This window comes from Schistocerca gregaria, chromosome 9 (assembly GCF_023897955.1).
Source record: "Schistocerca gregaria isolate iqSchGreg1 chromosome 9, iqSchGreg1.2, whole genome shotgun sequence".
In the NCBI taxonomy this organism is placed as follows: Eukaryota; Metazoa; Arthropoda; class Insecta; order Orthoptera; family Acrididae; genus Schistocerca; species Schistocerca gregaria.
Window position 1 is genome coordinate 69,890,506 of NC_064928.1, and position 17,440 is coordinate 69,907,945.

Genomic DNA, 17,440 nt, shown 5'->3' on the forward strand with positions numbered 1-17,440 from the left:
ATCCACCGATTCGGTTACACAACTTGGAAGAACTCAGGAAAACTTAAAGGACACAGTAGATTCGATTTCAACACAAATGGACACTCTGAAACTTGGTTCAGAAAAACACACTGAGGAAATGTGTTCACTATCGGAGAAAGTAGCCGAACTTTCGGATCAGTTCACTAATTTATCTACGAAGGTAGATGATAATCTGAATGACACAAAACCGGTAGTCTTTAATGACACAGAAGAGTTCGAACAAATTAGGAAATTCAAACAAAATCAGAATCAAATTAATACGCAACACCAAAGAGAAATCCGGGAAGTACAAGATCAGTTGACACAGGTAATACAAGAATTACGTATTTCAGAGGACAGTCGCGCTCCAACACGGGAAGAGGGACTTATAAATACGGAAAAGCCACAAAATAATAACACAGGGCATTTCGGAAATTGTGAAAGAAATTGGCAAGGTGCACCGAATTTTGAGATGGAACTGCCGACACGACGTAACAATGAACGATATGCTACCCGCCGACACGATGATTTTGACTATAACCTGTTCATTACTGCACGTAAATTCAAAACATTTAAGAATTCTGGCAACGACATTCATCCACAAGCGTGGCTCCATCAATTCTCTCATTGTTTTCCTCCCAACTGGTCATTAGAGCACAGATTAGAATTTATGTGTGGCTACTTGGAGAATGAACCAGCTATAAGACTGCGATCGGTCATTCACGATTCTCATAGTGAAGGAGAATTTTATCATGCCTTCCTCTCAGCATATTGGTCTCAAGCTACACAAGACCGAGTAAAACATAGCATCATAATGATGAAACATTTCGAACAATCTGAATTTTCCAGTCTTGTCAAATATTTTGAAGACATTGTTACATGAGAATCAGTATCTTTCAAACCCATACAGCCCCTCAGAACTCATCCGCATTTGCTTAATCAAATTACCTGAACATTTACGACAGATTATTTTAGCAGGACGATGCAAAGACGACACTGAAGCTTTTCAGGGACTGTTACAAGAACTGGAAATTGACACTGACAATCGTGGAACGCGAAAGCAGGAGCACAACAATTACAGGTCACACCTGTCACAATTCCGCGATGACAGAAATAATACACGACAAGGCTATTCGTACAACGTAAATCGTGACCAAAACAGACACCACCCGTATGACAACCGTTGGCAGAGTAGTAATTATTACAGGGAAAGATCACCTCTCCGCGGTAATGACTACCACAGAGACAATCAGAGAAACAGACAATCTGGAAACCAAAATAATTATTATCAAGGGAGACGGAATAACTTAAGACGTAACGGTCCAGCGCGCAGTTACGATTCAGGGAGAAATTCTCCACCACGTGACCGACAAGAAAGAAACTATGGAATCTACCGACATGACGACACACGATATGATCGTAACGACAGACCTGAATTGCAGCAGAACTGGCGGGTTTCAAACAGAGCAGGGCCCTCTCGACAAGGTGAATTTGTAGAAGTTAGGTCTCCAAATCCCATTAACGACTCGCGCCAACAAAGACACAATAGGCAATGACTCACACCGCTGGCAGCCACAAAACGTACGCATGAAACTGACGACGCAGCTGCCGTAGCTAGTAATTACGTAAAAATGGAAGACATTAGAGACATCTTACTCCAGGAACAGGACGTAAAACATAACAACATTGCATATCCTGAGATTCACATTACAGTAAATGACGTAAAATTTACGGCAGTACTTGACTCAGGCAGTCCCATTTCAGTAATTAGTGAAACAGCTTTTAGTAAATGCAGCAAATCGAAAGATTGCCCCACACTTCCGTTACGCAAGATTAAATTACAAGGTGCAGTCATTGGAAAAAGTGTAGATGTACGCCAACAAACCAACTTAGAATTCTTTTGTCAAAGCCACAGCTTCTCTATGAATTTTCTTATTGTTCCATTATTGTCGACGGAAATTATACTGGGAGTAGACTTTTTGAATGAAAACAAAGCAATCTTAAACTTTCAGGATGCTGAAATAAGTTTAGAGAAAGAAGGTAAGTCAATAGCTTTGAAATTTGAAGATTGGCTCTCAAACCATGACGAGGAAATTAATCGGCTTTACCTTCTGTTAGACAACAGTTCGGAATTTTCTACGGAACTAGACACTAACAGTCGCTCTGCAAGTACTGACAGGGATGATATCGACGGTACATTTGAAACTAATGAGTTAATTCAGAATAAAATTCAAACAATTGAGAATTGTAATGACACTGATAGGCAGGTCCTTTTTCAGATTTTACAAGCACATTCCACAGTTTTTAATCACAAAACAGGAACAATCAAGGGATTTCAATACCAATTTCGTGTTCGTGAGCATACTAAATTTTGTGTTAGACCATACGTAATTCCAGCACATTATAGGGACCGTGTTAGAACAGAAATACAGTCTATGCTTGACGAGGGCATTATTGAGCCTGCAGTAAGCTCATACAACAATCCATTACATGTTGTTGAGAAGAAAAATGGATCGATCAGGCTTGTCTTAGATTCGAGACAAATCAATACTATCATTATTCCTGAAACAGACAGGCCGCAAACGTTGGAAGAACTTCTTCAAAATTTTAATGGTGTAAAAGTGTTGTCTTCCATTGATCTCAGATCCAGCTTTTATCAGATCGAACTTCATCCAGAATGTAGAAAATACACAGCTTTCCTTTGTTTCGGCGTTTGTTATCAGTTTCGGAAACTTCCTTTTGGTGTGAACATTTCCTCGGCAGCACTCATTCGCGGGCTAAATTCCATATTACCTGAGCTCTTAAAACGTCACATCACCTTATATGTGGACGATATTCTGATAGCAGAAGCCTCATGGGAACAACATAATCACATCCTCAACAGCGTGTTACATATTTTTGCAGAATCTGGAATTACTGTTAACTTGGAAAAGTCTGAATTCGGTAGGACAAAAGTGAAGTTTTTGGGACATATTATTTCTTCTGAAGGCATCCAGCCGGATCCTGAAAAGTTAGAAGCAATCAGAGCCATTCCAGTTCCATCCACAAAAAAACAAGTCCGCAGTTTTCTAGGTCTCGTAAATTTTTACCGTCGTTTTCTGAATATGCAAATTCTAGTTACACTAAAACTTTGTTCTCTCACTGGAAAAAATACTATTTGGAACTGGGACGAACAAGCACAGTTGGAATTCAATTCTTTGAAAGAATCGTTATTTAACGCGCCAATACTAGCTCATCCAGATCCCTCACAAGATTTTTGCCTTAGCACGGATTCTTCTAAAGTCGGTCTTGGTGCCCATTTATTTCAAGAAGCCACAGAAAATGACATTACTGTTCAGAAAACCATTGCTTTTGCTAGCCGAGTGCTAACAAAATCTGAAAAATGTATTCCGTTACTGAATTAGAAGCTTTAGCTATCGTTTGGGCATTTAACAAATTCCGTTTCTTTCTTTATGGTAAGCACGTAAAAGTATACAGTGACCATCGTGCATTACAATTTCTTATGTCTTCAAAATTAAATCATGACAGATTAAAACGTTGGGCATTGTTTCTGCAAGAACTCCACTTCACAATAGTCCACATTCCCGGCAAGGAGAACATTGTTGCGGACGCACTGTCACGCGCACCGGCTGGGCTTGAGAAAAGTAACACAGAAATCAACCTCGAGAGAAATTTCAGTATTCTTTACATTCGGAAAGTCGCCTTTGAAAACTTCATCACCACATCTTTAAAGGACATTGCTCATGAACAAGATAAAGATCCGATTTGGAAAGACATCAAAAGTAAATGGCATGAAAAGACACACACACAGATTCGGCATTATTATCTGGTTAGAAACAACATACTGTTCAAACGATGCACTGTTGATGACAAGCTATGGGTACTTTCCATTCCAGACGATTTTGTTAATAAGCTCATTTGGTACATTCAATTCAGTTATGCACATTTTGGTCCACGAAAATGTTATCATATTCTTCGAACGACTTGTTATTTTAACAATATGGAAAAGAGAATTCGAAGAGTCTTGTCTATTTGTAAACTTTGTCAAAAGGCGAAACCATCTACTGTCTCTCATCGTGCTCCATTGTTTCCTATCATTCCTTCTAAATTGAAAGAATTTGCTGCTGTTGATCTCTTGGGACCGCTTGTCAGAACATCTAATGGATTTTCGTACGTTCTAGTCGCTGTTGAACTTACTTCAAAATTTGTTTCTTTCACTCCGTTACGTGAAGCCACTGGACGGTCTGTATCCAACGCCTTTGTTAGAAATTTCTTACGTGAAGTTGGACACATTAGTAAAGTAATTTCAGATAACGGACCGCAATTCAGATCTGCTGTTTGGTCACGCATGCTTCGTAACCATAAAATCAAATCTGTTTTTATTTCATTGTACTCACCACATTGTAACCCGTCTGAACGGATTATGAAAGAAATCAATAAGCTTTGCAGACTTTATTGTCACAGAAAGCATCAGCATTGGGACAGATATTTACACTTATTTCAAAACGTGCTGAATGAAATGCCTCATGACTCCACTGCTTTACCACCTGTTCTTGTACTGAAGAATAAAGAACCACCAAACAGAATCAGAGAGCTTGTACCTTTTCCGAATACACGTAAACTTCGACACAAAGACATAATTGATTTGGCTATTAAAAATATAAATTCTGCTGCAGACAAAAGAAAAAAATTACATGGTAAAGCAAATGCAAAGAAATTATATATTGGTCAGAAAGTTCTCATTAAAGCTCATCCATTGTCACATAAGAAGAAACACTTGAGTCACAAATTCTTTCTAGTTTACAATGGACCTTACAGAATCCGACGTATACCACATGATAATTGCGTTGAAGTTGAAACTCTGCGTACTAGGAAGAGTAAAGGTTTACACCACATTTCACATGTAAAACCGTTTATTGAAAGATAATCTGCTTTTTAACTTTGTCTTTGGTATAAAACATTTCACTTCACATTTCTAATATGCTTTGTCACACTGAGAAACTGTTAACATGCAACAATGTTTGAAGTTTACTATCCAGTCTAGAACCTACGGAACATATTTAGACAGTATTTACGAGTGCATTGTTATAGTGAACAGACATCACTGTGTTATTGCGTGTGTACATTCTTGCTTGTTAGTTGCACGATTACGTAACGACTATAAGGCTCACATACTTAGAACATTTACCAGTATTGCTAATGAGATTTTAATGCAAAATTTTGGTTTACTTGAAAATACATTCTGGTTTTAAAGTACTTTCTGTGAGATACCAGATGATACAGTGGTTAGTTTATGTGACAGCTACACGATTTTATCACGACGTTACTAATGAGTGACAATTTACAATGTTGCTTTTGCAGTTTATCTGTTTTATATCTGCACAGTTTTTCTGAATTTTTCTGGAAAGTAAAACATGTTTTAGTAGTAACGTTTGTGGTATAGCTACAATGAGACAGCCTTTTCTGTAGCACAACAATATGTACAGTACAGTACTTACTTCATCACGGCAATAAGCGTAATAACTAAGATATCTATACGCAAAGCATTTCAATTTCGTTTATCATGAGGTAAGTACGTTGACTTCTGCAGAACTTAGCTTTCGGAGGACAATAACTACGACACTTCCACAGAGATTGTCTTACAGCAAGACGCACATTTAGCGCTACAGGACACGCATTAAACTATTTATTTTTCAACATTTTTGAATTACAAAGAAAGTTTTCCGTGATACATTTCATTCTATTGCTGCAATCTGTAACACCTGAGGATATAATTACATTATTCCTCAGGGGGGTACACGCTTACTTTGTGTACCATGTGTTTGGCAAGCACAAGGAGCCCTAGCTAATATGGTATTTGTTTATACAACTTTAGAGATCGGTACCATATTTCTCTAACACATAAATTACACAGCTATCTGATCATTTAACTGAGAGAGACAAACATTTACTTTACTACATCAGTGACAGATGTTTACGTAATTACACCATTGGATAACTTCACACTTACGAAGTTGTATTTTGTCTGTACTTTGTGAACTGTTCATATTTTTTCGGAACCATTGTGATACTATGAGAGCTTTGAATGACATATTTGGTATGGGATCACGATTTTTAAAGTACGTTTGAGGCAGATGACACTTTTGACATGAGCAGAGAATTTTTTTTTAGGTTTTGAAATTATTGGAGGAAGCTACAGAGATTTTGAGAATTTGACTGTGGTGTTATGATTTTATTATTACGACGACGATGTGAATTATGCTGCTGAAGTATGCTTAAGCTGATGCTATATGAGTTATTTGGTTATGCTACGTATCTGTTATGATGACATATTGAAGAAGTGTCGACGAATATACATATGTGTAATAAGGTAAGGAATAATGAGTAGTGGTTAGGGACTCTGGTTTGTGAAAAAGGATGTTGGAAACAAAGAATCGTACTTTAAGAGTTATGAAATGTGTGTATACGCGTGAATGTATCACAAGGCCGCCAAAAATTTTTGGACGCTGTTATATTTACAGGATTTTGTTTCTACATATTTGTAACGCAAATGCTTGACCTGTGAATTTTTTTATATGAGACTGCCACTGTAGCGGAAACTGGTGTCGTAAATATTTCGATAAGACAGTTAAGTGACCACCTGCATGTAATGCGTCGTGGGCACCCAGCTGCGCGACAATCACCTGACAAAAGAAAGCCATTAGTGTGTGCCTGTCAGAGGCACAGGTGGAGAAAAAAAAAAGAGGCCATTATCCTCGCTATTGAGATTCCTTTGTAGAAAGCATCGCAAATACTACACGCCCAAACTTGAAAACATATGATTACACTGTGGAGCTCTTAATTTATGATATTTACTAAAATGCCCAATGAAACGACGAGAAACATTTCATGGCTATTGCCCTGCTAGTTGAGAGAAATTCCATGTGGCTTGCTTTATGCATTTATTTACTCATTTTGTTTACTATCTAGTTTCTAACTGCACTGAAGCATTGGTTAAAATAAATTTTATGGATGTACTAATATAAATATTTTATGCCTACAGATCCAGTAAATAATAACTTTATGATGTACTTAAAAAAAATGAAGTAGCACAAAAAGACATTTCCCTTCACAGAAACTGCATACAGAATTGTCTTTTCAAGTACATGGTAATATTTTTTTTACAATAAATTTTTGTGGTGCACCACTTTAATTGCATAGACATTAAGATGTGAATAGACATTGTCCTTATCTGCATTGTTGTCTTTAGTGTAACATTTATTCTGCTTGAGCTTTGTCATGTTTAGGTATAAGTTATAGCATTTGCTGCGGCTGTTTGCCATTCATAGTGCTACTGAATGTCACTTTGAATTACTAGGTTAAGCCAATTTTATTACTGATTTATTTTTCTTGTTTGCTGTGCATTGCCTTATATTAGTTGTAATATTGCTGCCTTTTTTGCCAATTTCCATTTTTTTAAGATTGCTGTTTGTGTAAATTGTTTTGTGCTGCTGCATTGCCTCATCCCTTAGTTAATCATCTGAGCTCAGTAGATTTAAGTTAGCTTAAGAGGGGGTAGCCTATATAAGAGAATGATTTGCGATGGATTGGAAGAAATGCATTGAGAAGTTATACGAAAAAAGTACAGAAATCAGGTATAGGTAGGACTTTTCGGAAATAATGAAGAACGAAGGGAGATCTCCGAGAAGTAAAGAAAGTTTTGTTTGCAAAATACTGCAGTAAAACAAACCCTGTCCTTTCCTTGTGTTATCCCACTATGTGTTTGTGTACCCTTGTGTATTTATGTTCTTCCTGTCTTTATATGTTTATCTGAGAAGACTTATGTTGCAGAATTTTTCTAATACTAAGCTACATTCACTATGATGAGGAATACAGTTATCCACAAATATAATTTGCATTAATAATATGTTATTTACTTCGTAAAGATGTTTATACATTATTTAATTTTTTTTGTTCTAATGCTCATGTGTGAAGTTGATGTTTCAAAAGTTTTTCTGATTTTTTATGTATGTATTTATGTCATAATTTTTGTAACACTGATGTATTTGTTATTTCGATTCTTTTGTAAAGCCTGTATTACTGCAAATGTTGTCTGTACTATTATGTTCTTTAATGATATATTTTGTACCTTTGTAATTGTATTCTTATGTTGTAAATTTATAACTGTATAGACACCAGTTCTTCAAAGTAAGTTAGATTTCACTGCACACGTTTCTGTTGGTCATAGTATATGGACAATATGTGAGAAGTAGGGACTGATAGTGTTTGCACGTGTGTTAATAATTCAGCAAGGGACTGGATAACAGCATTGCTCGTTCTAAGGACAATTCCAAAAACTTTGTGAGTACACAAGTGGTGGTTTATGGACTTGCTATATTCTCCGCAAGGCTCTTCGATGGTGATTGTGCACCCGCACAGTCGCAACAGTTGGCTGCTGGCCGTCTCTACATGGACTACAGTGGGTCTGCATCTTTGATGGCCCACCAATACCATTATTTCTACAAGGACTGCAGTGGCTCTGCACCTCTGGTGGCCCACCAATACCGTAATCTCTACCAGGACTACAATGGGTCTACTCTGTGACGACCTACCTACCAATATTCTTGAAAACTTCGACTGACTGCTGTGGGTTTGCTCTGTTGTGGCCCATTACCTGTCTGCATGTCAAGAGTCAGCACTGTCTTTCCGTTGTAAGGACAACACTACTTCTTCCAGACTGCATGTAAATCCACTACTTCCGTGTGCATTTTCTTCTACTGCTCAGACTTTGGGAAAAAAACTGCTATTTTACTGTGATGAATGATCAGGACTGTCTTTATGGACTGTGAAAAAATTTTAGCTTTTGACCAACATTGTATCGATAAGTGTGTTCATTTCATTTCTTTGTTACTGTAATTATGAAAAAACAACTTGTAAATTTTTTGTGGGGAGCATGGGGGCTATGTAAGTAGGCTGTTTAGGTTTTTTTATTGGTAACGCCGCCGCCACGTAGCGCTCTGTATGAAAATCACTGGCTGTGCCGTGTGCAGTCTGTGGCTGGTTTGCATTGTTGTCTGCCATTGTAGTGTTGGGCAGCGGCAGCTGGATGCTAACAGCGCGTAGCGTTGCGCAGTTGGAGGTGAGCCGCCAGCAGTGGTGGACGTGGGGAGAGAGATGGCGGAGTTTTGTAATTTGTAAGACTGGATGTCATGAACTATCATATATATTATGACTATTAAGGTAAATACATTGTCTGTTCTGTATTAAAATCTTTCATTTGCTAACTATACCTATCAGTAGTTAGTGCCTTCAGTAGTTTGAATCTTTTATTTAGCTGGCAGTAGTGGCGCTCGCTGTATTGCAGTAGCTTGAGTAACGAAGATTTTTGTGAGGTAAGTGATTTGTGGAACGTATAGGTTAATGTTAGTCAGGGCCATTCTTTCGTAGGGATTTTTGGAAGTCAGATTGCGTTGCGCCAAAACTATTGTGTGTCAGTTTAAGCACAGTCGTGTATAAATTGTTTTAAGGGGACGTTTCAATTATTGTTTTTTGCACAGATACATTCATCTTATCATTAGATTAAAGAAACTGCGAAGTTTAGCATATACCCTTACATATTAGTTAAGATACAGGACCTCTGAAAGAATATACAGTCATACATAAATTTGGGTATTGTTCTTAAGTTATACAGGCGTCATATACAGACATACATAAATTTGGGTATTGTATTAAGTTACACTGTACTTACAGAGTATGTTTAATCAATTGTAGAGGTCACACAGTAAGGTTTAAGCACAAACAAGAGATTCTATGCATTTTTGCTAAGAAATGCATCACTACTGTAACAAGATTCATCTAAAAGGAACTGCTTCAGATTTTCTTTAAACTTTGGCAGGTTTCCAACTAGTTCTTTAATGTGCAGTGGGAGGGCATTAAAAATCTTGGTGCCACTGTATAAAACCCCCTTCTGGACCATGCTTTTCGTTTTTAGCTCGTATTTGATATCTAGTTTCCTTTGGGTGTTATAACTATGGTATGAGCTATTGATTTTAAATAAGTTGCTATTATTTGAAACAAAGCACATCAGGGAAAAAATACATTGGGCAGGTGTTGTAAGGATTTGTAGAGCTCTAAACAGATCCTTGCATGAGTGCCTAGGATGTACTCCACACATAATTCTTATTACTCGCTTCTGTGGATGGAACACTTTTTTTGCTATTGGTTGATTTCCCCAAAATATTTTACCATAGGCCATAAGTTAGTGAAAATAGCCAAAATATGCAGTTTTTATTGTGGTCATTTCCCTAGTGTCTGCAATTATTCTTAAGGCAAACGTTGCTGAGCTTAGCCTTTTGCAAAGATCTTGAATATGGTGGTGCCACTTCATTTTGCTATCTATATGCAGACCCAAGAACTTGGAGGACTCAATCTTCAAAAAGTCGTGCTCACCCTACTTTAGGTTCATTTCATTAGTAACATTTGTGTTACAAGAGAAATGAACGTAATTTGTCTTTTTTAGGTTGACTGTAAGGACATTGGTTTCAAACCAGTTTGTCAGATCTGCAAAAGCTTTATTTGCAGCCTCATTTGACACATTCCCTGAGAGATTATTAACTGATAAAGTGGTTTCATCATCAAACATGAGTATTTTCCAATATTCTATACATAGTGCTAAGTCATTTATAAATATTAGAAAGAGCGGTGGGCCCAATACTGAGTCTTGAGGTACTCCTGCACTAATGGAGCCCCATCTGCAGATCCCAGGCCACCATGCAGTCCTTCCATAATTACTTTGTGCTTTCTACCACACAGACAGGATTCAAGCCAAGTGCCTACTGTTCCACCCATTCCTAGGGTCTTGGTTTTACTCAAGAGAATATGGTGACTTTCACTGCCAAAAGCATTTGACAGGTCACAAAATATTCTAACTGTCATCATATTATTATTTATGGCTTCCATAACATTGTCAACAAAGGCATGTATTGCATCCACAGTTGATACCCCTTTCCGAAAGCCAAACTGGCTACTGCTTAGGATGTTATATTTACTAAGATGCTCAACCATTCTGCTATGCATCAACTTCTCTAGTACCTTGGAGAAAACTGAGAGTAATGAAATTGGTCGATAGTTTGTAGCATCAGTCTTTTCTCCCTTTTTATAAATTGGTCGTATAAGCCCATATTTTAGCTTGTCGGGAAAAACACCTTCTTCCAATGACGCATTACTAATATGGCAGAGGACTGTACTTATTTCTTTACAACAGTATTTCAGTAATTTTCTGGGAATGTTGTCAACTCCAGCAGAATTTTTACATTTTACAGACTTTATTATTTTTTCTAATTCTATCGCTGTAGTTTTTCGAAGATGAATCTCATCTATTTTGTTAGTTAAGGTGTTATGCAAGTATTCTGTAGCTTTCTTTACAGAACCCTGGCATCCCATTTGGTTGGTGACTGTTAGGAAATGATTGTTTAATATATTAGCCACCATTTCAGGAGCATCCACAGAAAGGCTCCCAGTTCTTAAGCTAATCACTTCTTTGGCAGACAGGTTTTTCCCCATCTTGCTTTTAACATATTTCCATTTTTAGACACATACTTCTAGATTTCTGGATCGCCTTCCTTAATATCTTAGAGTACACTTTATATTGCCCCATCACTGCAGTATTATTAGACTGTCAGGCTGAGGCATACAATTCTCTTTTATTGGACTGGACTGTAGTTTATGAATACTGACTTGGATACATTTTGGAGTGAAAGTGGCATAACTAATCTAAGAAATGGTGAACACACCACATCAAAATGTAGGAGCTGAAAGGGAAGTGCACACCTTGGTTGAAGCTGTTCATTTCTATGATTTCAGGAATGCCCAAATATTTATGGGCTCAAGCAGTTAACATGGCGGTTTAGAAGGTAGAAGGTAAAACTCCTTTTGAAGCATTTTCTGGCAGAGATTTAACCTTAGCAGATTTAAAAATATTTGGAACTTGTGTGTTTTTCCTTGCATCCAAAGAAAGGAGACTGCAACAAGACCCCAAAAACAAGTTCGGTTTATTTAGGGGTTATGATGATGATGTGAAGGGGTACAGAATATTTATACCTTCCACAAAGAGAACTGAGGTGCATTGACATGTATTTTTCTTGCCACCAGCAGTACCTTAAAGGGAGAAGAAAACTGATGTTCATGTAAAAGAATCAGATCCTATTCATTGTGATGGAGAGAACATAGATAAAGTTTCAAATTTGGAGAAACAGAAATAAGAAATGAGGACTGATGTTGTAGAAGAAAATGAAAGTCAGCCTAGAGACGACCAAGAAATCAAAGAAGACAGTGAAAACAGACATTTCGTGTGAGAATGCGGAGGAAGATGTAGTCTTTGATGACAAGAGGACATACAATCTTAGACCCAGGAGTAAAACTCAACAGTCAAATTACTTGGAGGATTATGCATTGGGGCTGTTGACAGCAGTGGATGATGATGACCCCAGTACCTACACTGAAGCATTGTCTACAAGTGAAGCTAAAAATTGGAAAGATGTCTTAGCAATAGAGCTGCAAGCCCTGGAAGAAAACGACACCTGTGATCATGTATGTAAGCCAAATGACTGTGATGTTATTGGCACAAAGTGAGCTTTTAGATGGAAAAGGTAAAGTTGTTTCTTATAAATCTAGTCTCGTAGAAAAGGTTTCCAACAAAACTTGTCTTATTCAGAGATATACATTCCAGATTCAGAAGGATGTAGGTTGCAGTTGGTACTGGGAGATGAAGAAACTTGCACAGGATAGGGTAGCATGGAGAGCTGCATCAAACCAGTCTCAGGACTGAAGACCACAATAACAACAACATTCCAGTAGCAAAACTACCTTTAGTGACACTTTATGTGGTTTTTTATTATGAGAATAACTTTCCCATCAATCAACTGGGCGGTAGTAGTGCATTTCTCTGTGGGGAGATAGCTAAAGAATTTAATGTTAATTTACTTACTGGATGTTGCAGTAAAATGAATGGTAAAGTTTGCAAACTTAGAAAGGCTCTGTATGGCTTAAAACTGTAATATTAAATTTCACACAGTCATAATTGGCATAGGATTTGTAAGAAGTGATTTTGAGTATTGGTTGTACGTTAAGCCAGAAAATATGCATAAAGCTTACATACTTGTTTACAATGATGAAGTGCTGGTAGCTTCAACTTCCCACAGTGAAACTGACAATTTAAAGCCATTATTGAGTGATAACTTTAAAATGAAAGATTTTGATATGATTAGGAACTATTTGGAAATGAATATTGTTCAAAATTTAACACAGGGTACTATTAATATTTTCCAAAGTACCCATCTTGAAAAAGTGTTTAAAGTTTTTGATATGTGTAAATGTAATTCTGTTTTCAACGTCCATGGAGGAAAATTTTGATCACAGTTTGTTAAAAAGAAAAAAACTTGAAAGTGAAGAGGTTGAGAGGAGACGCAGAAAATTATTAGGGTCACTGACATACCCTGTGTTATGTTCCAGACCCAATATTTGCACAGCTTTCCACAGTATTCTAAGCAAGTGCCAATCATGTGGAAGTCTGGATTTATGGTGTGCTTTAAAATGTGTCTTGGGTTACAATTAGGGAACCTTAAAACTGTGTCTGTTATACGCTAGGTGTGAAAAGTGTACTGATCCTACAGACTCTGATTGGGCTTGCGACAATAGACAAAGTCCACAAGTGGCTAACTTTTCAAAGTTTTGGGTTGTGGTGTATCATGATCATCTAAGAAGCAACTCACAGTGCTTCTTTCATCAACAGAATCTCCATATGTAACCTTAAGCATGGCAACCAGTGAAACCTGTTGGTTCAGTAACTCGTATCACTCTTTTGGCAGTCAAAGAGCTTTGTAGTTTATGAAGACAATATGCCAGTAATAAGCCTTTGCAAGAACACACAGTTCCATTACAAACTAAAGCATATAGATGTGAAAATTTTATTTGTGGGAGAGAAAGTTTTTACTAAGAAAGTTATGTTAAGGGGAGGTTTATTATCTTTTGGTTCAAAAAATCAATTTTTTAAAAATTGCATTTTTAGACCCATAATTATGTTTAGAATCCACTCCTGAAATGATTTTTCCAAATACGGAATGGAAATGTTTATTATTCACAGTTGAACAAAAAAATACACCTACCTGAAATCAACCTTTTTCACGCACCAGTTTTTTTCTTTCGGAGGACCAGTTATTGTACCAGTGCTTGGGAGGAAACACACAAAATTCAAATAAAAGTTTGAACATGGGTTTTTGGAAGTTAGCCCAAGCATTTGCAACTTGGGGCGAAGACTGTGGAGATTGTGACTTTCCTGGCAGTGAACAGCTTCAACGAAGCATATTCAGCAATTCTGAAGACCATGACAATGATGGAAGTCACCCTGGGACTCTATTCAATGCACTTTGCTTAGCATTCGGACGACCACAGGATTCGAGCAGCCGAAAACTGTTTGTCTATGAGCAGCTCTGGAGCAGCGCAGGATGGCCCAGATCGAGCAGAACACCCTCTATGAGGAAGAGGAAGGACTAGTTTATGGACCTGGAACAGCAGATTGAACATACGTTGCATTATACTGCATTTATATATAGTTAAAACTTCAAACGTGTTTTTCACAAAATGACATTTTTTTATCACACGGTATGGTAACTTCAAATCTACTGAACTGATTGGTACGATTCTCTGTTTCCAACAAAGATAAATAAATCGTATAGGAGTTGTACCTCTTTTATTCCAATCCATCAACTGTAAATATTTTTACTTGGCTGATGAAGTCGAAAAATTTATGAAAAAACCCTATTTTTCTTAAAATGGCTGCCATTTTGTTTCCTATGGTCCAAATAACTTAAGCGAGGTACAACTCCTAAAGAATCTTATATACTTCGCTAACGTCAACTCAATTTTGATTTCAGACAAGCCGGCTGACCTGTGACATACCGTGCGTGGAGGTCTACATCGAAATTTTGTTTCGTTCTGACGGCACTTCTGCCTTTGCTCCGGTTTGTAGAGGAAATATCAGTAAACACTTTGACCAAATTTGACACTAATGTCTATAACACATCCTCAGAAAAACATTCTCAAAGAACATGCTTTTTTTGGGTCAAAGATAGGAAACCTCCCCTTAATGTATATTAGCACAAATGTCCAACAAACTGATGTTCTAAGAAAGCCACTATGTAAAATAAAATTTGAAAGAGCCTTGTTAGGACTTACTTCAAGATTGTAATTTGTTTCTGTATCACTCATAATGAACATTGAGGGAGGGTGTTAATGGTACAATGTTAATGTTATCTTAAAGAAGCAACACTGTTTTTCTTTGATATGTATTACCTTCCACTCATTAGGAGGTTTGGTTTTGCTGTTTATTCTGTGCGTGTATTGTTGTCTGCCACCTGTAAGCTGTTACACATTATAATAAACTCTGCACAGACAGATTTATTTTCATGCTTCATTTACTAAACCTGATCACACCTGACAATTTTCCCTTCACTTTACCTTTTTCTTTGATAGTACCGGTCACAAGTGAAAATATCCAGTGACTTGATTTCCTGATTAATGCCACATTCTCAAGTAACAACAGATTAAAATCAGCTGATTGTGACAATGAAGTAGTGTAATTTAAGCTGCAGATATTCTGATCTCGGTATCATCACCATATGTTGTCTACAGAGCGCAATATAGTTATCGTGAAGGCAGTGTCCTGAGTCTTGAGAACAGATCCAGTGATGCTATCAGGGGGATGGAGGGGGGTTGGGGAGGGGGGGAGGGGTGAGTACACAGTAAATAACCACTGTATGGCCAAACAACAGTGATGAGTTCTGTGAAAATTTATGTGTGAAAGAACAATAATCGTGTACAGTTTAGGAGACAAGTCTTTAATACTAACAGCTGAGTAGTCTTGTTTCATTGCCAAGTGACCACAGGAAGCCAGCCAATGACCGATCGCACTTCAATATACACGTAACTGTTATAAGAGTGGGGAACATTGCACACTATTGAGACTGCTCGGGTCACTTCAGAAAGATGACCTTTTTAAAGGCAGTAAGTTTTCATTGTGTACAGCGCTCAAAGACATAACTTTAGCTATTCAGTTTTAATGGATGTAAAATGTAAAAGGAAAGGACAGATGTTGCACGGCAGTGTAGGTCTTTACACAGGACCATATTGTGACATATAAAAAAACATCTTTATTATGCTGTAGCATACTAGATATTAAACAAATGTTTTTAATTTTTCAGACATTACAAATAGTAGTTGTATATTACTTCTCGCATACAACTACAGCCCGAATGTTGTCAAGGGTTCTGTTTTTGTTGCTAGAGAAAGCGAGTGGTGGTGACAAGGCAAGGTGTGCTGTAAGCCATGTCCAGCAACGCTGTCACCCATCCACGTGAATTGTCGAAACCAGTCATTTGTCCCACACACTCTAGGGACACCTGTGGAGACAGATGCAAGTATTCATCTTTGATGTTGGATGAAAATGCCTAAGAGGCAGGATTAGATTAGAACACAGTCCAAATTGCAGTAGGTAACATGTTGAATAAAAACTGCTGCAGCTGTTGTAAATCTTTTACTGCAGATACAACTGGTTTCATTATTTAAAATAATCATCAGATGCAAATCTGACTAAAAAGAAAGATGAAGACTTGTATACAATTTTATGCAAAGATCATATGATAGTTACAAAAAGTGTCTGCAACACTGAATACTTTCATTAAATGAATCAGGTTACTTTTACAGTCCAATCCCCAACCCTTTCTTTGAAATTAGGGACGTTTTGCAAAAAGTAATAGTCATGGATTAAAAAGCACAACATGAAACTGGAAGCTATGAACAATTGGGATGAGAGGAAAGACTATAAAACACACCAAAAAGAGGACAAGGGAAGGGGTGGTGGTGAAAAAAGTATGGGGTAAACAGTACCTCAGCTGAAGGCAGCCCGGAACAGAATGCTTCGATTGCCGTACGTCATACACAGACTGACTGGATGTCAAAACATAGGCCCCAAGGAAAGTAGTGCAGTTGTGAAAGTGTGAATAATGTCCAATAAACTTTAAGGAAATGGTTGGGAACTGAGAGGAGAAAAATAAACTTGAAGTAGCAGTTGTCCAGTGAATAACATATAAGGATAAAAGCCACAACCTATTGAGGTCCGTTTAAAACACTAACATTTAGAACTGAAAACTTGTAAAAGTTGTTACAATTTCTTTTAAAAAAATGCACATTTAAAAGGTGGAATAGTCCTAGAAATGTGACCAAGGAAGAGGAGGTAAGGTGGAGAAGGTGGATGAATCAGGTTATTCATTTAAGTAATCAAAGTTGGCCAATAGAACTTTATGCCTTGACGCAGTTTGAGAATTTAGTGTACGGTTTGAAAATTTTTCTTAATGCACAAAAGACCTCCAGCTCTTCCGAGATATTAGAAATTGTGATACCAGATGTA

The 17,440-nt window shown here is 37.4% G+C and overlaps 1 protein-coding gene across 1 annotated transcript in view; it reads left to right on the plus strand.

Moving 5' to 3' along the window:
* LOC126291570 (zinc finger protein 583-like) overlaps positions 1–15,397 on the plus strand; it is a 233,366-nt gene extending 217,969 nt beyond the window's left edge. Inside the window, exon 6 of the mRNA XM_049985102.1 lies at positions 14,910–15,397. Within this exon, the coding sequence (XP_049841059.1) occupies positions 14,910–14,922 (13 nt within the window). The 3' untranslated portion in view covers positions 14,923–15,397. The remainder of the gene's footprint in view (positions 1–14,909) is intronic.
* The last annotated feature ends 2,043 nt before the right edge of the window (positions 15,398–17,440 follow it).